This window comes from Salvia hispanica, chromosome 4 (assembly GCF_023119035.1).
Source record: "Salvia hispanica cultivar TCC Black 2014 chromosome 4, UniMelb_Shisp_WGS_1.0, whole genome shotgun sequence".
In the NCBI taxonomy this organism is placed as follows: domain Eukaryota; kingdom Viridiplantae; phylum Streptophyta; class Magnoliopsida; order Lamiales; family Lamiaceae; genus Salvia; species Salvia hispanica.
This window is the reverse complement of record NC_062968.1, coordinates 49,725,247-49,748,336: the sequence shown is the minus strand read 5'-3', so window position 1 is coordinate 49,748,336 and position 23,090 is coordinate 49,725,247. Positions and strand designations below refer to the sequence as shown.

The following is a 23,090-nucleotide window of genomic DNA, read 5'->3' as shown; positions in this document are numbered from 1 at the left end:
AGTGCGAACTTGGTTGTCCAGCCAGTTCGAGATGAAAGATATGGGTGATGCGGGACACATTCTCGGTATCAAGGTTCTTAGGAACCGAGGTAAGAAAATGTTGTGCTTATCCCAAGAATCTTACATCGAAACAGTACTTAGACGCTTTAGCATGCAAAGATGCCAAGAAAGGTTTCTTCCTTTTAGACATGGCATCCATTTATCTCAAGAGATGTGTTAAGAGATGGAGGGTTGCAGATGTTGTCTCTTAGTTAAGAGATGAGGTGAAAAATACAGTGGGGCCCATGAATAGTTAAGAGATGAGACGGTTAAGAGACGGATAAGAGATAGCGTTGCGGATGGCCTAATCACCTTGATTGGTTTAAATATTTTTTTGACTTTGTTTATATTTTCAAATTTAAATTCTATTGAATTAAGTAATTAAATTAATATGTTCATTTATTATTTTTTATTACTAAGTGGTATATTGTTTAAGATTTATAGTTACAAATAATTTTTCATTTATATTTAATGGAATTTATATAATTAATTGATAGGGATGTGATCAATTGCTAACTAATTATCAATCCAAAATTGAGATCAATTTTTAACTATTAGATTAGAAGATCTTGTGGTTGATATAATGCCAAGTGTAATATATTTTAAATTTAAATAATTATTAATTAAATTAAAAGGGTATTAATGTCAAATCCTATATGTAGTAATTATAACTAACTACTTTCTCTCTCCTCAAAATCATCTCAAATCTTTAAATTTAAATTATTTTTTATTAAAAAATTATACTCCCTCCGTCCCATTGAAGATGACCCACTTTCCTTTTTAGTTTGTCTCAACTAAGATGACTCATTACTTAAAATGGAAATACATTTATCTCTACTTTATTCTCTCTCTCTTACTTTACTCTCTCCTCTTAACACACAAACTAAATTTGCCTAAAATCTCGTGCCACCCAAGAAAGGGGTCATCTTCCTTGGGACGGAGGGAGTATCAAATTAAAGATGATTTAATAAGGATTCCAACGAGATCTCAATTGCACTGCAGGCCGGGCATTTTGCTTATGCCTGGGTTTACCTTTAGAGCCTATTGATCTTGAGATCGAAGCATCCAACAGAAGGAGAAACGCTTTGAAGAGGCTAAACCAGCGGATCCGAGTTTCTTCTCCGGTCCAGAGACGGTCACCTTCACCAGTTCAAGAACCAGTTCAGTTCGAGCCACATCCTCCTTTTCTGATGGACGGAGGAAATGGGGGGAACAACAGAAATAACAATCCACCACCTCCTCTAACGAATGCTCAACTTCAAGAGCAACTCGCAGCATTGCAGAGGCGGTTAGGCAGAATGGGATACCAGCGCAGAATATGTTTGCCTATAATGGAGTGTCCAATCCAGCAATCGTTAGCAACAACGTGGATGCTAACAACTTTGAGCTCAGGAGGGGGCTCCTTCAGATGGTAGAGAACAATGTTTTTAGAGGCCGATCCATGGAGGATCCTAACAAACACATCACCAAGTTCATCCAGATCTGCAACACGACAAAAATCAATGGAGTACCGGATGAATAGATCAGATTGAGGGCATTTCCTTTCTCTCTAGAGGATGATGCCCGGGATTGGCTGGACAGTTTGGAGCCTAACTCCATCCGTACGTGGGATGCATTGGTGGCCAAATTCTTAGCAAAATACTACCCTCCGAGTGAAGCTTTGAATAGGTAATCAGCGATTCTAGCATTTGAGATGACTCCTCAAGAGAGTATCCGAGGAGCTTGGGAAAGGTTCAAGAGCCTTTTGAAGCGATGTCCTAATCATGGTTTGAATCCAACCCATCAAGTCCTCGCATTCTGCAAGGGGTGCTTGCCTGATGCAAAGAGCGAGCTAAACCGGAGCGCGGGAGGATCACTGATAAAGATTGGTGAGGCGGCAGCAATGGAGGTGATCGAGAGGGTTGCCTCGAATGATGGAACTTGGACTAACGAGAGGAGCAAGGTGCACAGAATAGCTTCTGCCACAGAAGTCAGTCCCGACAGCAGCTTGGCGAATCAATTGGAGCTCATCCATAGAAAGCTGGATCTCATGGGAGTGGGATCATCGGTGCAAGATAACCTAGAAGGTGTAGAAGATGTCAACTACATACACCAAGGGGGCAACAGATACTATAACAACTCCCGCCCCAATGAAGGGGGTGGAGGTTTCAACCATTTTGGGAATAAGCCACACCCCAATCTCTCCTATGGGAACCCCAACAATGCCTTGCAGCCACCTCCGGGGTTTACAGTGTCACAAGGAATGATCACTGAGCCGCAGAAGAGGGGCTTAGAGGACGTACTGAATGCCTTCATGACACAGTCGCAAAAGAATATGGAGCATTCAAACAAGAGGCTCGAGAAGGTAGAGAATGATGTGCACAGCATGGCGACACATATGAAGAACTTAGAGGTGCAGATGAGTCAGATCGCTCAGTCTGTGAGCGGCCAGCATAAGCCGGGGCAATTCCCAGGGCAGCCTACCATAAATCCCAAGGATTGCAAGGCGATTCACTTGAGGAGTGGGACAAGTTATGAGGGCCCATCTATGCCAGAGACACCGCCCAAGCCTGTAGCTGAGCCAGAGAAAGAAGCAGATGTTGAGGTAGAAAAGGAGGAACTTGAGACATCATCTCCTCCAGTCAAGCCAACAGAGGTCAAAGTGCCATTTCCCCAAATGCTGCAAAGGAAGAAGAAGAATGATCAGTTCGCTAAATTTTGGGAGATCTTCAAGAAGGTGCAGATTAACATTCCGCTGATTGAGGCACTGCAGCAGATGCCCGGATATGTCAAGTTTCTCAAGGAAGCTGTCGCCAAAAAGAAGAAGTGGGGGCATCATGAGACCGTCAACTTGACGGAAAACTGTAGTGCAATTTTGCAAATGAAGCTTCCGGCCAAGATGCAAGATCCGGGAAGCTTTACTATTGAATGCACTATTGGAGATCATTTTGTGAAGAATGCCTTATGTGACCTTGGAGCTAGCATTAACCTCATGCCATTGTCCTTGTATAAAAAGATGAAGATTGGTCCGTTGAAACCCACCTCTATCACGTTACAGATGGCTGATAGATCAGTATCCTATCCAGTGGGGATTGTGGAGGATATATTAGTGAGGGTAAATGAGTTCGTCTTCCCAGCTGACTTTGTGATATTAGATATGGAGGAAGACAGAAAAATACCTCTGATTCTAGGAAGACCTTTCCTAGCCACAGGGAAGGCCTTAATCGATGTTGATAATGGAGAGCTCACATTTCGCTTCAATGGTGAAAGTACAACCTTTTCCATCTATGAGGCCTTGAAGAGGCATGACGTGGAACCCGGAGGAAGCTTGCAGCATTGCAATGTGGTGACCACGGTGGATGAGTATGTATTCCTGGGGGAAGAAGGTGACACTTATCAGATGTGGTGAGGAATGAGGTAATAAAGTGGTTAGATGCCAACATCCGATATGCCATTTCGGATAGTGAGTGGGTGAATCCCACTCAAGTGGTGGCCAAAAAATCGTGGGGAATCGGCGTCAGGCCGGGCCTTCCTCGTGTATTTAAAGGTCAGCGCACCGCCAAAAAGGAGCATGATTTCATTGCTAGCTTGGTGCGGCCGCCTAATCACCTGCCAGATCAGTAGAGGTCAGCCCCCAATTCCACGCTCTTTCAAACTTATCCTTGCTTTGACTTGGAATAAGTTTGGGGGGATGTCTAGTGGAATTGGGTCTCTTTCCCCTCCCTTCTCCCTATTTTTATTTTTTATTTTTGTTTTTATTTTCCTTTTGTGTGTTCTTGTTGTTTGCATGCTCCCTTGGGTGATATTGAATGGGAATTATATGGAAAGATGAACTAAGTTTGTTTGTTAGATTAGTTGCCTATGATGAAATGTGGTTAAAAATGTTTGCGAAAACTTGTTGATTTAGCTAAGTAACTTGTGTTTCCTATTTGTTTTTGTCTAAAGTGAATTGCTCGTTGCCTTGTCTATTGCCAAAAATTACCTTGTGAGGTTTGAGACCATCTCCTTTTCTAAAAAAATATGTGTGATTTTTCATCAACTATGTTATATGTTTCTAGAACTTGCTCGCGGTATGTTTGAATCTGCAAAGTGGTTATAGTGATAGGAGAGGACGTTAGGCCATCCTTTGGAGCCTTATCTTAACCTTGAACCAAATTGCAAATCATAATTCTTTGCTAGCCAATTTTGAGCTTAAGCCTTTTTCTTTGATAGCCAAAAATATGGGTTGAATCTTTGTTGGGTCATAGGAAAAGAAATTTTCGGGAAAGGATATTGTTGTAGCAAGAAGGTTTCGAAATAGAAAATAAAAAAAGAAAAAAGAAAAAATAAATGACATGCAAAGCATGCAAAAATTCGAAAAAAAAAGGGGAAAGAAAGAAAGAAAAGGGAAAGTCTGGGTTCGATTGGATAAGAAAGTTGAGTTGAGATTGAATAAGAGTTGTTAAAGAAAAAATTTGAGGATTGGGAAGTTGAGAAGAGTTTAGGCAAAGCCTAAGTCTAATGAGATTTGTAATACACATGGGCGAGTAGTTGTAGTTTCATTTTGGGATTATAAGTCACTTTGGCCAAATGTTCCTCACCTAACCAAAAAGCCTTGTGTTACAACCTTGAGAAAAGACCTTTCGGATCCTAGATCTATAGTCACAACATAGCAGAGGAGAGTCTAGACTTCGAGCAAGCCTATGGTAAACTATACATGTTTGATTGACTTGAGAGTTACATACTTTACCCATACACTTTGAGCGCGAGAGCATATTGAAAACAAATTACACTATATACATCCAGTGAGGGTAATTGACAAGGTGGGATACGTGCTAGTAGCTTGAAGCAATGTTCGATGTGGTTCTACTTGTTTGCGAAGCTAATGATACATGACGTCTTGTTTTCTTTTACTGAGGCAATGATGAAAATCCAACACACTTGCAAGAGTTTATGTTCTTTGTTTTCTTCTTGTTTGAGGACAAACAAGTGCTTAAGTTTGGGGGAGTTGATAAACTCGTAGTTTAGCAAGTGTTTTGATTGTTTGAAAGTGCATAATTGAGTATTTCGTAGCACATTACTTGAGTTTTCATCTATGATCCCCTACTTTAGTGTTTTGATGAGTTTGTCGAGTTTTTGTAGTCACAACAGGTGGAAACGGACGAAAATGGCACCAAACCGGAGGTCGGGCGTTTCTACACACGAGACCGGGCGATTCGACCCTCAAGTCGGGCGTATGCACTGTCCTCGGGCGTTTCTCGAAGGAAAATCGCCCGGGTCGGGCGTTTGGTTACGTTTTCGGGATCTCGAGCAAAACGCCCGGCCGGGCATTTTTACACTGCAGGTCGGGCATTTTGCTTATGCCTTGCAATTGCTGCATTTTTCGCCCCGGATATAAATAAGACCTAGGGTTCGACTTTAGAACGAATTCCACACGCCTCATAAGAGTCTTTCAAAGGTTTTGAGAGTAGATTGAAGAGACGGAGAGTCACAATCATCAACAAGATTGAAGACGAAGACGATTTGTCATTTAATCCACTCTTGGGAGTATCTTTATTAGTTTTCATATGTTCAAATATCTTTCTATGGATTTCTCTTGTGAATTTGCATTGAATATGAGTAGCTAAATCGTTAGTAGAGTTTTGGTGAAGACTACAATGAATGCTTTTGATTAATTCAAGGACTTTTGATTACCTTTGCTCTTGTGATTTCTTTGTTTCATTCTTGTGCTTTTTCAATTCAATTGCTTAGCTACCAATTGGGTTTGTTGACCTAGTTTTGAGTAATCGAGAGATACCTAATTAGGATTGATAAAAGAATGAACAACACCTAGATAATTTGCATTCGAGAGAAGGAATTCTAGAGTGAGGGCTTGAGCCTTTTGTTTTAAGGAGTTAATTGTGACGTATTAGAAGGAGACTTCAATATTAATAATTAATCAACTGGTTAAGTGCACTCGAGAGAGGGCTTAGTCTAGACTAGCGGCTTTCCTAGTAATCCTAGAGACTTCAAATGGGTAATCGAAGTTGTTGAGTTGTTCACATCGTGTTCGTTGTAGTTGGATCCAAGACTCTACCTCGTTCTCTTACTTGAAACTCGTCTTTTGTTGCGTGCTTTTGTCTTGTTTATGTTTAATTGGTTTTCAAAATCAAAATCAACTTTTCCGGATTCTCTAGATAGTAGTCAAAATCGGTTCGTGGTACTTGAGTTGCACAATTTGTCTCTGTGGATACGATACTCTTGACTTGCCTATACTACGATAGCCCCGTACACTTGCGGGTAATTCTCGTGTTTAAAATAATTCGAGTCCCCTCCAACGCCCACAAATACAAAAGGAATCTTGTTCTCCGGCAACAGATCATCAGATCCTCTTCTGCCCCCATGTAATTTATGCTTCTATTTGCAATTACTGTTTACCTGTTCTGTAATTGCACTTATCTAATCACAACATGCTACTGCTGCTCAATTTTTAGCTGCTTATTGTTTTGTTTGAACAATTGGAATTGCCTGTTTCCTGAATAGGATCATGGGTGTCTCTGCCTTTGCTCACTTAGAATAGTTTCATTTTTCTCAACATTTCTATTTGTGAATTTTCTTGTTTTTCCCTTTTCCCTGTGTGGATTGTTGACTTTGTCAGTGGAATTTTTTGTGCTTGATTGGTCCTTTCTGGCATTATTGGATGGATTTCTTACATGCTTGCTTCAATCTTGTGTTTGATCTATCCTTGTTCAGGTTTTGAGGTGTCTTGATAGAGATTGGATTGGTTTCTGAAACTTGTACAAGGAATCAAGGATAGTTGAATAGGTTATTGAGGTTCTCAATTGGTACAAGTGGAGTTGAAGTGTGAATGGGGATTCAGACAATGAATTCTCATGTGAGTGGCGGTGGGCAGCAATCTCATGTTCAGCATCCGCTGCAACGCTGCAACTCGTGGTTAGGCCTAACGCTAGGCGAAGTGGAGAGGCACTTGCTAGGTAATTTGGCCAAGCCATTAGGAAGCATGAACCTCGACGAGTTGCTCAAGAAAGTGTGGACCACTGACACTAGCCACTCGTCGGGAATGGAGAGCATCGAAACATCCCCTGCAGCATCACTGCAGCGCCAAGCTAGTTGGTCGCTTGCTAGGGCTTTTACCGGGAAGACAGTGAATGAGGTGTGGAGGGATATACAGCGAGGGTATAAGACGAGAAATGCGGAGGGCTTGAGTAGCCAGGAAAGAGCTCTGACCCTTGGTGAGACAAGTTTGGAGGATTTCTTGGTGAAAGCAGGGATGTATGTGTCCAATGCCTCCACTGTTTCTGTTGAACCCATGATGTCCTTGGATAGTGCACTCAAGTCCCATAAATTCTCGTCTCAGACGGGGTCGTTGTCTCCTTCGCCTTCAATGGATGAGTTGTCAGATACGCCATTGCCTGGCCGGAAGAGGATGCCTGGGGATCTTGATAAGGCCATTGAGAGGAGGCTAAGACGAAAAATTAAGAACAGGGAGTCTGCTGCACGCTCACGTGAAAGGAAACAGGCAAGACTTGAAATTTTTCCTTGTGTTATATTTGCATGCTGTTGGTGCATTTTGAATACATTTGCACTGGGATATTTACTCATATTGGATTCACAGGCCTACCACAATGAGTTGGTGACCAAGGTCTCGCAACTTGAAGAGGAAAATTCCAAGCTTAAGAAGGAAAAGGCAAGTTATACCTATTTGTATCCTTCTTGCCAAATACTATGTGTCTTTTCCCGTTGAATTTTTTGTCTTGAGTAATAATGGTTTATAGTAGTAGTATGTAAGTTGGACTTCAATCAGCTACAACTCAAGTTTTGAATAAAAAGTTATAGGAAAGTACATGTGTTAGAGACCACAAAGATACTGCACAAGGTAATATAGTCATCCGAGAGTTGGATTCATTTTTAACTTTTATGTAATAAAATTTGCCAATTATGATGATGGAGGTTGAGCTACTAAACATGAAATTTTACCGTATGTTATAGAATACCTTAGTCACTCTAAGTGGCTGGATGTCGATAGAATCCAAAGTAATTCCTTTTTGGGATTGAGATTTTGCTGGATTTTTCTTAAATTTTAGCATGCTAAAAGGGCCACCATGAAACTTTGTAACTCTTCAATAGGCACGCTGCATACAGGTTAAATGTATATGCTAAGTTCATCATTTCCAATCATACCCTATTTTTGTCTAATTTTGATGGGTACAACTGTGAGTGGTTTGTAAACACATGATCTCAAGGGGTTGTACAGTCTTGAATCTTAGAATTTTGTAATGTACAATAAGAGCATTTGCTTCTACGTTCTCCCAGTAGGGTTTAACGGACTGAAACGTAATGAACCTTATTTACTTATGTGCAATCTTTCCTATTATAAATATATGATTCACGAGTAATTAAGAAAAGTAACACTGAAAAGTCTCAAGTGGATGGTCCTTGTTATCTTAAGAATTATACTACTATAATTAAAGAAATTGTAGTCTGCACAAGTATTTGCAGAAGGATATGATGGAGAACCATATGTAGCTGAAAAAATTTAACAAGATAATTTAGCAAGGTTAATTATACACTTTTTCAGAATCCAGCTTTTAGTTAACTAAGTGTGGGCATCCATCCGCAATATGTCTTTTGTTCCTCAGATTTTGAATCTATAGTATGGGTTGGCATTACGTATAACGATCCGTTAAATGTTTCTGAAGACCGATGGATCTAATTTATAATCAAAATTCTGGTGGTAGTTGCTTGGAAGCTAATGCACTAGAACCATTCGTGTGTGGTGGAAAGTGAAGTAACTCCAAGTAATGAACAACTTAACGCTAAGATATCAAGAATAGCAAAGGATCACACCTGACGACATACCTTGTTTATCAATTACTGTGAGCTTATTGGTTTTTTTCTTTTCATTGGCGAGTTTATCAACTTATGTCATATGAAAAGCAGCAAAGAATCAAAGATTCACATCAAACTTACAGAAGAGTAGATATGAGGAACTTTGCATGTAGTGATGTCTAGCTGCAACAACAAATATGAACTGAAACAATAGTTGGTTACTTAGAGAGAGAGTCTCATGAATTTCAAAAATATGAGCCACCTTCATTAGCTAAAGGAAGCATGGCTTGTGTAACTACACCAAATCAGCCTGAAATTAAGGACTGGTGACAGAATCTAAGATTTTGCTGAAGATAGGAGTCGAAGAACCTTAATATTAGCCAGTATCGAAAATTGATGCCTGACTTATTAGGAAATGTTAGGTAAAATGCTCTATGGATTCTATCCATATTGTTCAAAGCTCTAATTATAATTACTTCCGCATTTCACATATGTAAGTCCAATTGATTTCAGGCATCTATATATATTTCGAATGTGAATCTGTTTTGAGTTTTGCAAAAGCTACTGAATAACCTGTGATATGATTGAACTGTAATTTTGACATGACTGCAAAATTGTGATAAATTGATATATTCTCTTCCACATGTGGGCTGTGAGCTTTATTGCTTTGTCCTTTGATTTTTAATGACAATTCAGAATTCTCTACCTTCAAATATGCCTCGTTCTGTAATTTTTTGGCTTAGACATGTGAAGTGAGCGGCTGATATCTATAATAGTTGAGGTCTCTCGTGGACTGGTCCTATTAGTCCATTCCCCTCCCTTCATAGGCTTCAATGAAAAAAAAAATCTCCGCCAGCAGCTTATAAAAGCTTTCTTGTTCCTCGGATCTACTTCCGCTGGGAATACTGGTCTCCTACATGCATAACTAATCACTATCAGCTATGTACTTTCGAGTTAAGCCATCATAATTCATGCTTTATCACCACATTAACAGCTAATTGGCTAAAATCTGCAGCTTGAACATCTCCCTTTTGTTTACCAATCAAGTTTGTAGATTGATAGGCATTGTGAATAATGGAAAAAAGCTGTCTCAAGATTTCCTTGGACATTAGTTAGTGTATTAAGCTTCAAATAATTGTTCCATTTGTTACTTGTGCTTTTTCGTTTTTGATGAATTCATATAATATTTCTGTTTTGTTTTGTGTGTTGTAGGAATTCGAACAGATTACTTGTTATGAACCCAACACCGTAAGGTACCAGCTGCGAAGAACTTCCTCGTCCTAATACTATGTGGACAATGTTTTTGCAGTACAAGGTTGAATTGGCATGCATTGCACTACTACTTTGTTAATGCAGTATGTAAAAATGTAACTCTTGTTTTAGGACATAAAGGCATAGATGCTCGTTGTTGCAAAGAAATTACCATGACAACACGTCAACACCACCCAAACGTATAGTTGTTTTTTTAAATCTGTTAGGGTGTGTTCGAGACTATAGAATTAAGGACTTGGATTTGAAAATGGAGCATCCACTTCCATGTATAATGTTTAGTACAGCAAAAATGTTTGTATTTGGAATTAAGTTACAATTATCATTTTAGTACCACAAAAATGTTTGTATTTTGTAATTGTGTTCTAATTATACTATATTCTGTCAATTTAACAGAATGAGTTCAACACTGAAAATAAATAAAATTAGAATCCAAATATTTAGGGGACATCTCAGTTTCTTTAGTTCTCAGTTCTCACACAGAAAATGTACCTGCTCAAAACCCTCACTTCTTAGTTTTAGTTTCATCTTCTTTTTTTCTTTTTTTCTTTTCTTTTTTTTCGTTTTCATTTACTGCGGCAGAATGAAATGCAAAAAAAAGCAAATTTTACAAAACACAACCTAATCAAATACGCAAATGGAAAGTTTCAAGCACATTCAAAGAAAACACATCCTGTCAATACTGTAACAATGAACCTAGTATAAACGAAAACAAGCAATAGTGCTTGGTTATGGTGAACAAAATTATTGCCCTGACTCAAATCTTGTTGAAGGCAACAATGTCGCAACTTTGGATGTATTCGTTCAAAGGCTCCACTGTGAGCTGCTCCTCTATCATAGTGTCAACAGAGACAAGATCATCAACAATGGTAAGCATGATTTGAAGCTTCTTAATTCCATAACCAACGGCGACCAATTTGGCTGCACATGGAAAAGCCATACATAGAGCTCAATAAAGCACCAAATGCATAAATAGTAACTGCTGTAATTCTATTAATATATAATAGTATTAGAAAGAAGATACTCCACAAGACTATAACATATAATCAGAATCATACATGCTCCCCATAAGAGGCCTGGCATCTCAATGCTTCTAACAGCTTCTTCAAGCTTCTTCATGTCAGTTTCATCATCCCAAGGCTTAATATCCATGAGAACAGACGACTTCCCACCTGCAAGGTAGACACCTTAGAATTACAATGAACACAATGTAGAAACACAAGGGCAAATATTTATAGAAACATATCTCGGAATTACAGAGAACAGATACTGTAGAAACACAATGACAAAGATTACACAAGCATACCTCAGAATTAGAATGAACACATAATGTAGAAACAGAAGAACAAAAATATACACAGATATGACTTTCTACCTGCAAGGTGAAGACCCACGACACCTTATAGAATTGCTATTAACACAAAATGTAGAAAGACAATGACACAGACCAATCAATCTGGACACCCTAGTCATGTGGAGTTAGGTTGCAGCAACTTTTGAAATGACATTGGCAAACAGCATCAAAAGAGCCAAAACCATGAAAGAGTCAATTTTTGCTCAGTGGAATTAGAGTTAAAAATGTCAGACAATAATATTTAGCTGCTACATACTTTCTTTCTTTTTAGCAGGCGCCTTGGCAGCTTCCCTGGCTTCTGCAGCCTTTTTTTCCTCCTCTGTCTCATCGCCAAATAGATCGAGATCATCATCGTCGTCGGCAGCCTCCTCCTGTATGAAATTAAGTTAACAACAGTTATTATCCGGTCCCAATACACCCACAAAAACAAACTATTATTAAAATTAGTAAGCATAAGAATGCATCATACAATCAACTCAGTCTCTGATATATTGAACCAATGCTTTTCATAAAACATAAGCTGAACCCTAATCTGTAAAGTGTAAGTCATATTGTGTTGACACTTGCAATACCAATTACAAAAGTTTCCAAATCATTTACAATATCATCGTAATCTGAATTGAAAAATATCAATGTAGAACCACGGCACCTCCATGTGCAAGTAACAACCGAAAAATGTCCTACAACACAACTAGCTTCTTGCTGCATAGAGTTTAGGATGGCAAGAAGGAGAACTGAAAGAAGCTATAGTAGTGAACCTTACACATACAGCATGTTTGGGTTAAGTTGACATCCATCAAAAGGTCACACTTTGCACAATTTAGATATATGCCATACCTGAGCTTCAACAGCTGCAACGGGAGCTTGGCCTCCGATTTGTACTCCAACAGCTTTGCCGGGAAAACTACACCGAAAAGAATTGCAAGTCCAGTAATTACACCAAGAATCATAAACATCATCATAATATACACTAAGGCAGTATATAATTATCGGCATATATGAATTTGCAAACACAAGCATGGATAAAAGTGGAGAACTGGAGCTAATTAATTGTGAAGTCGCAAAAAATACCTGGTTGCTAGCTTCGCTGCAACAGCTTCGTACCACTTGCTCGCATTGGGGTAGAGATCGGCACTGGGCTTCTGAACGGAGGCGTAAACTTTGACATCGTCTTTGGTTAGCTGACTTCTGAAATCACAATGACAATTCACGCTAAGATTATTGGAACTAGGCGATGAAATTATGGTGGAATTGAACATTAGTAAATAGTAGCAGAAAAGAAAGATGAAAGTGAAGAATTGTGTTACCCAGATATGTAGGACTTGCCGGAGAGGAAGGCGTCGAGTGCCTTGAGGCCGGATTCAGTGTGAAGATCTGAGAAAGTAACAGCCATAACTGACTTTGGAGATAGAAGAGCGAAAAGTTGCAGAGTGAGTGGAGAGTCAAGAGAGAGAGAGAGATGAGAGGGGCGAGCTTTTATATGCCGTACTAAAAACCCTAGATCGAGTAATAAAGAGAGGGCATATTCTATTTATTCCTTTCTTTATCTTGCATTTATTTGAAAATTATTGTACTCCCAACAAAAATATCTCACTTTCTCAATTCTTTTGTTACTATCTCCGTCTCACGTTATGGGTCATATTTAATGTGGGCGTGAGCTTTAAGAAATGTAAAAAAAAAATAAGTTGATTAAGTTAGTGGATTATGATTCTCACTTATATAGTATATATTGGTTTTATAATAAAATATGAGTAAAATTGGTTTGTGGAATGTAGGATCTACTTACCATCTATGGTAAAAGTGAAATGTGACTCTTATTATAGAATGAAACGAAATAGCAAAATATGACACTTGATATGGAATGGAAGTAGTACAATTTAAGAATTGTGTGTTAAGTAGATAGTGAATAAAGTAGGAGAGACTGCATTTGCTTTCGTATGTCAAACAATGGAATCACATTTGCTTCTTCTTTCTTTGTCCTGCTATTTTTTATTGAATTTATCGAATAAATTAAATCCATATGTCAAACAATGGAATCACATTTGCTTCTTCTTCTTTGTCCTGCTATTTTTTATTGAATTTATCGAATAAATTAAATCCATGTAAGGGTTTTGAAGTTTATAAATGACTACTGCATCGTCAAAACTCAAAAGTGCATTGATGTTGAAGGCTTAAGTTTTTATTGTGTTTCAAAGTCGATTCGGTTTAGTGATTTGTTTCAGTTCATATTTCTTGGTATTTCTCATATTTTACTATTCCTATATTTTATAATCAAGAATCATTTAAGTGGCATTATGTTAGCACCGTCAATTGCATATATTGATATTGTTCTCAAGTAGTACAATTAGTTTTGTAAGTATCATTCTAAGACTTGTGTATTTACTTTTTTATATGTATGCAGAATCATTCCGCATTTAACTATTTTAAGAAGTATAATTGGTCTTGTTCTTGTATTGTTATTTCGCTAGAGCATCCATATGTTAATCGACTTTAATGTGTCACTATAAATGCTAATCAATAGAACAAGAAAAAATGTCATAGATTAAATTTTGAGTTTAGTATGTAAAGTCCCGTTAACAACTTACTTAATGGAGAGAGATTTTTTACTTATTGGAGAGAGATTCTAAATATTAAAAAGGGATATTAGTTCCTAAAACTGTAAACTTTGGTCAAATTTTAGTATTTCCCACGAACTTTAAAATTGATCTAAAATGTCATAAACTTTATATTTTGTTTGTTATTTTCCATGACAGGCCAATCATCATTATATCCAACCAACTTCTTTGTGTTTTTTATCCTACTTGGGACTACTAAATCAACGTGATTTTGTACGTAGCTTTTTATCCTACTTGTTACAAACCTAAAAGATAATCTAAAATATCATAAATATTTCACGGTTGTCCACGTATAATTAGATTTTTGCCGAAGATATATTATCTGGGCTGTCATGGGAAATAACAAACAAAATGTAAAGTTTATGATATTTTAGACCAATTAAAGTTTGTGAAAAATACCAAAATTTGACCAAAATTTATAGTTTTGTAGACCAATTTCCTCATTAAATATGAGAAACACAAGACAATAAGGGAGCGTACAACAAAATCGATATATTACTAATGAGTGTATTTCTTCATCACAATAATTTATTTAATTACAATTCTTTTGAAATTATACTTATCCTTTAAACCATTAATAATAGTTTTAATTTTATTGATAGTGGAAGAAAGCATAATTTGATTTGAACTTAGAAAAAGAGAAATGTAATTATTTTATCGTAAATTAAAATTGAAAAAAAAAGGACGAGGAATTATGATATAAATACAAAAATTGTAAAAGAAAAATCAAAATAACCGGCTTGAGCTTGGTACGTGCGTACATAGGAATACGAAATTGACTGTAACTTGTAGAACCGCAAAATTTCAATCCTACCCCATTTCTCTCCTTCTCTCCTCTTTTACTTTCTCTCTCATCTCCTCTGCACCCTCTGGTAAGTCGTGACAACTCATGCGCCAATAATTTCGCTTCCTAATCTCAACCCCCAAATTTTGTTTTTAATTTTTCTATTTTTTACTCGATTAATCGCTTTCAGTTTATACAACTTCGTTTGCTTGGTAGTTGATTTTTCCCCCTTTTTTTGTTAATTGTTAGGTGTGATGTATGTCGGTTCGTGATTCATACGATTCTTGTTGTTTGAAGAGGAATTAGTTTTATAAGCCCTTTTTCCTGAAAAAATTAGAAAAAAGTTTATGCACTTCTTCCAATTCAGGGTTGCTGATGCTTGATTGCTATAATTTACTCAGGAACTTACTCAAATTTATTGCGTTATAGAGTAATAAACATAATTCTTCGTTGCCTAGTTTTTTGTTTTGAGTTGAAGAATTCGCAGTGTGCATTTTTATTAGTCTCAGCAATCAGCATAGAGTTTTATGCATACTGGTAACTTGCTTATGTATACTCTGGTTTCGGCTCTGGTTTCCCCTTACTATTCTCCATTTTTAGAGGATTTAATCATGTGGAGCAGATCTAAATCATGTAAATCTGCACGACGAACTGAACCCTACATATTTGATTGAATATGATCCAGGTTTCATTGGGAGATCTCGTATTCCTTATTTGTATCAAATTGTTGATTTTCTATAACTGCTTCATAATTGATTTAATTTCACCGAAGCTTGTGAACTCTTGTCGTCTATGTGTTATGGTTAAATCATAGATGTGTGGATGCAGGAAACGTTCGGAGGTTGGAGATTTGTGGCTTAGGTTTCTTATATAAGATAATATTACTGTAATAGCCAAGAAAGAATGTCAAGTGGTGGAAACACTCATTGGTGCCACCAGTGCAGTCAGCCTGTACGACCTCGTGGCCGTAACTTGGTTTGCCCGTACTGTGATGGAGGCTTTATACAAGAGCTGGCCGAAGTTATGGGTGCTCACGCGGGTGATGGTTCCGGACTTGGATTCATGGCTCCCCAGCAAGATCCGAGATTTGGTATTATGGATGCATTTGCTGCCCTAATGAGGCACAGGATGATAGGAAGGGACCCAAACTTTGATGTTAGAGGACGACCTGCCATGCTTAGTGAACGAAGTGTGGGTATTGGTCAAAGGCCTCCTGGACAATTATTGATATTACATGGCCAATCTCCAGTTGCTGTCGATCCATTTGATTTCTTTTTTAGCGATGGACATGGAGTGGGGCAAAGACGAGCTGATTTTGATGATATCTTTATGGGGCATGGATTACAGGAATTGATAGAGCAGCTGAGTATGAATGATAGGCGAGGTCCTCCTCCAGCACCTCGTTCTGCAATTGATGCCATGCCTACCATCAAGATTTCCCAAAGGCATCTCAATACAGATGCTCACTGCCCAGTGTGTCAAGATAAGTTTGAATTGGGCACAAGAGCTAGACAGATGCCATGTGATCATATTTACCATTCAGATTGTATTGTGCCTTGGCTAGTCGAACATAATTCATGCCCTGTTTGTCGTGTTGAGCTTCCTCCACTAGGTTCTGCAAATGCTCGGTCTAACTTGAATCAGAGAGCAGCGAACACTAGTAGTGTGAGTGGTGGTGGTGGTGGTGGTAGTGGTAGTGGCGGCAGCAGCAGCAGAAGGGACAGTAACTCTCAGAGTCAGGGAAGGTGGAATCCATTTTCTTTCCTGTGGCCTTCAAACTCATCAAATCAAAACACTCAACGCCACTCAGGAACCGAAGGAAACAGTGCCACGGCTCCAAATGAGGAGCATGGCAGGATGCGCTGGCCTTTTGACTATTGATTTTGACTATGCAGCTGCGTATTCTTCTCCAATACTCCCTCTTATTTGTTTCAGTCGTGTTTGTTGTTGTGTGCATCAAAAAAAATTGGGTTACAGTTTCTGGTTGTTAAATATTTAGTAAAATCCCTTTTGGAGTTAAAATGATTTCCCCGCTTGTATGCTACGCTTACACCACCTGTGAAAAGATCAACCATGTGTTCTTCAAAACTCGTGTATCCATTTGTCTAAGTATCGGTCTTGAATTTTTGCTCTGAATGTTACAAAAATTGTTCAATGTTATTTGTCTGTTTCCCCTTGATTTGCAGAATATTGCACTTAGAATAAGAAATTGATGATATGTGATAAGTTGTTGTGAATAGCTGCCACTGGATTCTGTCTTTGTTTTGGTCTGATTTGATTCTTATTTCACATTTGAGTGGCTCTGCAAAAATCTGGGATATTTTGGGGCCGTGGATTGAAGTGTGACATTTTCTTCCTGATTTCAATTGTTATGTTGCTGTTGAAATAGGGTTTGTTTGAGAATATATCCTCCTCCGACCTCCATTCGGGAAAAGCTTATTTCTCATAAAATTATATAGCATCAAACTTCTATCGTGTACAATACAGACATGCTACATGGGGTAGCAAGGACAATTAAAGGAAGACAAATTCGGTTAAAATGTGACTTTAAACAAAAGTCGAGTCATAATTGATAATCATTTTTCATCCAAAGTATATTCTGTTTCAAATTAAATTAATACATTTGGTATAAAATTAAAATTTATCGTGGCTGTCGGCGGAGTATTAGTGTCCTATTTTAGGCAGGCAATTTTTAAGCTATATTTAGTGCGGTCGACCACTCCAATCCACAACATCACATTTGATAACCTAGGCCTAGCTATATTTGTTACTCTATAGAGGCAAGACAAAAAAGTTGGGCTTTAGCTGATGCTTTGTCGAGAAAACAATATAACACGAGAATGAATCAAAGAAACTGTAATGCTTTTCCGATTAAGATTGTCATGTCAATTCACATTAAGCACCAACATCAACACCAAGCGCATGGCCCCTTTTCTTTATTCATGAAATACGTCGCCATTCACTTACAGTGTAGGAGAGGATATAACCTGTCTGGGTAAACTGAGGTGGTCTTTCTCTTCAAATGGCGAAATCCATTCCAAATAACCAGTAGAGTAGTTAGGACTTCGCCCATCCATTGCTGCAGCATTCCCATTTGACAGACCAGGCCTCCTAATAGACGTCAGAACCGCACCATAAGCATCATGAGGCTGAATGTTATTCTGATTGTAGTTTGCCCCAGTCCACAGACTGTCAGGTTTTGGCAACACCGACCCACGATCCAAGCTCCAGTCTACGTTGGTGTAATCAAATTGCAACATTGAGCTGCCAGTGCTCCAGTCCACCTGAGATGAAGTCCCTGATGCGCCACTGGTACCATTGCTGGAGAAGAGTCCTAGAGAAGAAGGGGCAGCAAGTGCTGGTGATCCGCCTCGAACCCATAAACCACTGCTGACTCTTTTAGTTCCGGAAGAATCCATTGGGCCATTACTGGACATAAATTGCTGCTGTGATGACTGGTATTGAGGTTGGCCATACAACTGGTTTAAGCTAACATTGTTAGGCACGGTGACAGATGGCACAAATCCATGTGGCTTTACTGGTTCAACATAACTAGGATACCAACTCATATCCATAGGTCCAGGAGGAGATGAGCTACTACCTGCACTAGGAGCCTGCTTTGTATTAATAGATTGAGGTCGCTGCATGACGATAACTGGTTCTTTGACTGATCCAAGCTGCAAACTCTTCAAATCATTTCCAACACCAGCATAGCGGGCATCCATCTTGGTTGGAGTTGGTGAAGGCAGAGATTGTGATGCTAAGGAAAATGATGCAGAAGGATCTGATCCTGCACTTACCCACCTTTTCTCTGCTAGCACAGCAATCTGCTGTGGTTTCGCCGAGTCAGCTTTAGGTGGTATTTTCTTCAGCACCTGCAAGCTTTTGGCCGCAGGATCCGCTGAGGACCCCACTGTTGCTGGAACTTTGGTATGGTTGAAATCTTTGTCATCCCTTTTCTGCTGTACAGTGGTAGCCGATGTAGACTTCGGTTGTATTCTTAATGAATTCTGACTAATCGCAACTGCTGGCTCGCTATTTGATACAGTAGGAGGATCATCATTTTCATCAGGCTTAGATGGAACAGCAGGAGGATCTTCCTTTAGTATCATTATTGTTTTTTCAGCCCTGTCAATATCACCCTCACAGCATACCACAGCTCTTTCCACCTGTTGTTTGGAAGCCTTATATCTAATCTCCATATCAGTAACGCGAGCAAGCTCCTCTGATATGTCAATTTTCAAACTACGTATACCATTAGTATAGTTTTTAAATTTCTTTTCATCACCACCTTCAAAAAGCCATGATACTGATTCCTCTAACCTACCTTCATTCACAATAAGAGCCATTGTTGCCGGCTCTTCGGAGAAGCCCATAGCTACAAGCTGCTGTGCTAGTGCTTCCAGCTTCCTCGACATGAGAAAGCCACAGCACCGTTCATGCAACTCTTGCGCTCGCCTCTCCTTTTGACGCTGATGCTTCTTCTCATTCTTCTGCCGTATTTTCTCTCTTTTGTCATTGTCAGCTCCAGGTATTATATCCTGGCGTGTAAGCTGTTGAGATGACTTTTCTTTATGGTCTTCAGAGTCGCCAGACCAACTGCCATTATTGGAAATAGAATCATACTCAACACCAGTCCCCGAAGAACTTCCATTATGATCATCTGTGTCATCTATATTACGGAAACGACCATTAACATGAAGCGGACTGGCCGAAGGCACTGGACCTGATTCAAATGTATGAAATGTTTTCAAAACAGGATTGTATCCACTTGATGGGGTCCCACTACTGGTGTTAACATGACCCAAAGGCTTCAGAGAATTTTTTGGAGCTTCTTTGCCAGCCTTTTTATCTGTGGACTTAGATTTGGATGCTGGAGACATGTCTACAACTTCAAGTTCTAATTTCTGCAAAACCAACGAATTAGAAACATTAGCCAGTGAACAGTCCCAGGCTCGGCCAAACATGTGTATTATAAATATGGACATTGATTGTCTTCTTGGTCCATGACTTGGTTAGAATAGAACATGAGAAGATAATACATTTTCCTATTGTCAGATAAAGCACCCAATAAGTGCAAATGAGCAAACTCTTCCCCATAAAGAACTAAGATCTTGGTCAATAATAATAAATTTTATGTGCATACCAAAGTATTAATAGGATGAAATCAAACAAGGAAAAATATAATTAGTAAATGATTGTATTCAAGCTTGACCTCTATCATGGAACAAAAATTACAAAGATGGAAGCTGTAGCACTAACATGTAGTACCAGAACCCTGAACCAGCAGTTTTACAAAATACTACGTATATGTGAAAACATGGCTCTGCATGGATTTATTTCTACTCCAAAAACATGGAAAATTTGAACCAAAAAAAAGTGCATTACAGAGAAGATCGGTCAGAGAAGGAAGATGGTATCAGGAGTACAACATTCATGCAAAAGAGATCACTTATAGTAGAGAATACAATATCTTATTCACGAACGAACCTACAGCACAAACAATATGCAAAAGCTAACTGAGTATAGCATTTCCTTATCATTAGATCATACATAAACAGCTATCACCAAGAATTCAAGTGGGGAAACAATATGTGTGCTCCCATTTAGTAACACAAATATTTCCATTTGTTATTAAGCCTACCCTGCAAGTATTCATACTTCCAAATACCAGTCATAAGAAGCACAAATCTCTTGCTCACTTATTCAGTTCTGATCCTTCTTTTATTACTTGCAGGGTTGCAGTATTCTAGTAGTCAGACCATTGCTAGGATTTCCTTAATGATTGGCATATAGTAATTCAATTATTCGTGAAAGCGGTTGTGTAAACATAAATTCATCTCCACAATACTTAGTAGTAACCTTAACATCATCTTTCAGAGTAACAGCTGAGACCAAATATATATGCTTAATTTTCTCACTCACCATAAAACATATCTAAAAAGTTATTGCCCAATACCAGAAAACTTTCCAGCTTGATGTTTGCTGTTCTACAAAAAAATAAATAAACTAAAAGTCCTCCCAGCTACAGCAAGGTGGCAACAGAAAAAAAAATAAGGAAAAGATAATCAATCATCTTCGTGCAATCAGGACACATTAGTGCCAAGTTGATATTAAAATTCCAAAAATGCAAAAGGCTAATCACAAAATGGTTGCTGACTTTAGAAGAAGCACGCACACACGCGCATCAAATTAGAACATGTTTCTTCCAAGGAAAATCACATCTATCAATTAAATACAACTTCCCCACCACAACTTTAGGGAAAGCTCATCCACACTCAAATATCCTGTAGAACTCCTAACACTTTGAAAAAAAATATTCAATCACAAATTTACAAAACCAAATTCATACAACCATTCACCTATCTGCGTTTAACATGACAAGTATGAGGGGTGGGATGTAACATCAGTCCGTGGATCGATCTATCAGAAAATTATAAGAGCAACATGAGAATTTACAAACCAAGCCCCCACCAGATTCATCTAATCCATGGCCAATGCAAATACATTCCAAATCTAACTAAACAACATCAGAATCACGCCGCAGCCCTAGCTTCTGCCGACGGATCATCGAAAAAGCGAAGCAGCGAATCAAAGCCTCACCTTAACGGATCGATGCGATCGATTACAATATCGAGCGCCGCAGAGTCAGCTGGTTTCTGTACGAGGATGGAGGATTGAATTTAGTGTTAGAACAGACGAAAATTCGCGAAATGTTTGAGATTGCAATATACAGAGTATATATATATATACGCGGATAAAGGGAGTGAGGGTTGGTAATATGAGGCTGACAAAATAAACAGAGCCGACAACGATTAGGGTTTTGTTCCACTTTTATATAGAAGCCCTATTCAAAAAGTCAAAGGGGAAGCACATATTTTACTATTTTTAATTTACGTTAATAGCAATTTAAATTGCTCTGCTAATTAAGTTTGGTTAATTCCATAAAGTTTGAAATCCGAATATTAACTTATGAAATTTTAAATTTAATAGTATGGAATAAATTGGGTGGCTCATAAAAGTCTAGAGACCAAATGTCTCTAGAAATAAATAAATCCTAGATCTAACGGTCAGGAGTGGCAATCCGAGTGAAACACTGACGTGGCAAAAATCCTAGTGAAACACTAACGTGGCGGCAGCCAAAGTAAATGATACGAAGACGTCTTCCACTCTAACTAAATGAGACAACAAAGAGCACTTAATTGAGGAGACAAATATGGTGACACGCATATTTGACAACTCGAAATACCTAGTCATTGGCAATAACCGAAGATTTTTTTTAAAAATTGGGATAATGTTGCCTCGAAATACAACGAGTTGATTTTGGAGCGGGCACTAAAGCGTGCGGGTTTGATTATGATTATTTATGCAAGTACCAAGTTTGCGCATACACCTTTGTCACCAAATTCATCGTTATCGATTGCAAGAAAATGTGGTCCAACGACCATAGTTGGGATGTTTTCACCAACAAGCGAATGAAACTTTACTTGGGATGAAGAAATGAGGTTCAAGTATGAGGAGTCCGAGCAATTTTCCAAAACCACCCCAAAATTTTGGGTGTTGTTATGAGGCTTCTATTACCCAAAGAGTTCTTACCAATTCTCAAATCATACTATGCTACAATGGACAAGACCAGCGACACACTGTTAATAAAGAGTGTTGGATTGAACATGGTCGCGTCGATGATGATCAAATCACAACTAAAGCGACATGGAGATCTACTGGAACTAATTCAAGACAAATTATTTTTAAATAAATTTAGGATTTTAATTATGTATTATTCAATTTTTAATTTAGTGATTTAGAAATTTAAAATAATGTAATCTTCTAAATTTTTAATTAAATAATTTTAGAAATTTTAACTAAGCATCTTTAATTTTAAGTTATTTGTTTTCACTTTAGAGCATCTCCAACGGCGGACGTCGCGGAAGTCCGACCGGACGTCCTCCGTAGTGAAGAAAAAGGTAGGACACGGACGTCCCGTGAGGACGTCGGATGGGCTCGGATATCCGACCGATGGGCGGGCGGACGTCCGCCATTGTGGTGTGGGTCGGACGTCCGACTAATTTTTATTTTTTTTAACTCTATAAATACGGCTCGTTGAAATTTTAATTCCGTAAATTGAATAATTGTGAATTTAATTGCGGGAAGTCCTAGTGGAAGTCCTAGTGGGAAGTCCTAGTGATGTGGCAGTGGAATGGGAAGTCCTAGTGATGACGTGGCAGGAAGTTTTTGTGGGAAG

At 38.5% G+C, this 23,090-nt stretch overlaps 5 protein-coding genes across 7 annotated transcripts; 3 read left to right on the top strand and 2 right to left on the bottom strand.

Annotated features, from left to right (window-relative positions):
* Positions 1–1,732: 1,732 nt before the first annotated feature.
* Positions 1,733–3,427, top strand: LOC125221312. The gene has a single exon (XM_048123433.1). The coding sequence runs from the start codon at positions 1,733–1,735 to the stop codon at positions 3,425–3,427; it is 1,695 nt and encodes a 564-aa protein (XP_047979390.1).
* A 2,877-nt stretch (positions 3,428–6,304) lies between these two features.
* On the top strand, positions 6,305–10,448 carry LOC125221621 (ABSCISIC ACID-INSENSITIVE 5-like protein 6). Its single transcript, XM_048123790.1, has 4 exons — positions 6,305–6,380; positions 6,730–7,516; positions 7,613–7,684; positions 10,039–10,448. Exons 2-4 carry the CDS (start codon positions 6,845–6,847, stop codon positions 10,108–10,110), a joined length of 816 nt encoding a protein of 271 aa, XP_047979747.1. The 5' UTR covers positions 6,305–6,380; positions 6,730–6,844; the 3' UTR covers positions 10,111–10,448.
* Positions 10,449–10,725: 277 nt separating this feature from the next.
* Positions 10,726–12,946, bottom strand: LOC125221622 (elongation factor 1-beta 2-like). Of its 2 annotated transcripts, none has more exons than XM_048123792.1 (6): positions 12,757–12,946; positions 12,521–12,634; positions 12,287–12,353; positions 11,706–11,820; positions 11,154–11,267; positions 10,726–11,016 (listed from the first exon to the last, which is right to left on the bottom strand). In XM_048123792.1, the coding sequence occupies exons 1-6, from the start codon at positions 12,840–12,842 to the stop codon at positions 10,853–10,855; spliced, it is 660 nt and encodes a 219-aa protein (XP_047979749.1). In that variant the 5' UTR covers positions 12,843–12,946; the 3' UTR covers positions 10,726–10,852. The 2 variants fall into 2 exon arrangements, with proteins under 2 accessions (XP_047979749.1, XP_047979748.1); XM_048123791.1 differs by having other exon boundaries at positions 12,521–12,637; positions 12,757–12,945.
* Positions 12,947–14,808: 1,862 nt separating this feature from the next.
* LOC125224468 (probable E3 ubiquitin-protein ligase RHC1A) lies at positions 14,809–17,027 on the top strand. Its single transcript, XM_048127873.1, has 2 exons — positions 14,809–14,936; positions 15,677–17,027. Exon 2 carries the CDS (start codon positions 15,752–15,754, stop codon positions 16,727–16,729), a length of 978 nt encoding a protein of 325 aa, XP_047983830.1. The 5' UTR covers positions 14,809–14,936; positions 15,677–15,751; the 3' UTR covers positions 16,730–17,027.
* Positions 17,028–17,689: 662 nt separating this feature from the next.
* On the bottom strand, positions 17,690–21,639 carry LOC125224467. Of its 2 annotated transcripts, none has more exons than XM_048127871.1 (2): positions 21,452–21,639; positions 17,690–19,755 (listed from the first exon to the last, which is right to left on the bottom strand). In XM_048127871.1, exon 2 carries the CDS (start codon positions 19,729–19,731, stop codon positions 17,812–17,814), a length of 1,920 nt encoding a protein of 639 aa, XP_047983828.1. In that variant the 5' UTR covers positions 19,732–19,755; positions 21,452–21,639; the 3' UTR covers positions 17,690–17,811. The 2 variants fall into 2 exon arrangements, with proteins under 2 accessions (XP_047983828.1, XP_047983829.1); XM_048127872.1 differs by lacking the exon at positions 21,452–21,639 and having other exon boundaries at positions 17,690–19,447; positions 19,575–19,704.
* Positions 21,640–23,090: the final 1,451 nt, after the last annotated feature.

Excerpts from the sequence above, each read along its gene's own strand:
- LOC125221621 (XM_048123790.1), top strand. The coding sequence starts at position 6,845 with ATGGGGATTCAGACAATGAATTCTCATGTGAGTGGCGGTGGGCAGCAA. Across the intron at positions 7,517-7,612 it reads GCTCACGTGAAAGGAAACAG|GCCTACCACAATGAGTTGGT; the intron begins GCAAGACTTGAA and ends TTGGATTCACAG. Across the intron at positions 7,685-10,038 it reads CCAAGCTTAAGAAGGAAAAG|GAATTCGAACAGATTACTTG; the intron begins GCAAGTTATACC and ends TGTGTGTTGTAG.
- LOC125224468 (XM_048127873.1), top strand. The coding sequence starts at position 15,752 with ATGTCAAGTGGTGGAAACACTCATTGGTGCCACCAGTGCAGTCAGCCT.
- LOC125221312 (XM_048123433.1), top strand. The coding sequence starts at position 1,733 with ATGACTCCTCAAGAGAGTATCCGAGGAGCTTGGGAAAGGTTCAAGAGC.
- LOC125224467 (XM_048127871.1), bottom strand. The coding sequence starts at position 19,731 with ATGTCTCCAGCATCCAAATCTAAGTCCACAGATAAAAAGGCTGGCAAA.
- LOC125221622 (XM_048123791.1), bottom strand. The coding sequence starts at position 12,842 with ATGGCTGTTACTTTCTCAGATCTTCACACTGAATCCGGCCTCAAGGCA. Across the intron at positions 12,638-12,756 it reads GGCAAGTCCTACATATCTGG|AAGTCAGCTAACCAAAGACG; the intron begins GTAACACAATTC and ends TTGTGATTTCAG. Across the intron at positions 11,821-12,286 it reads TTGCAGCTGTTGAAGCTCAG|GAGGAGGCTGCCGACGACGA; the intron begins GTATGGCATATA and ends AATTTCATACAG.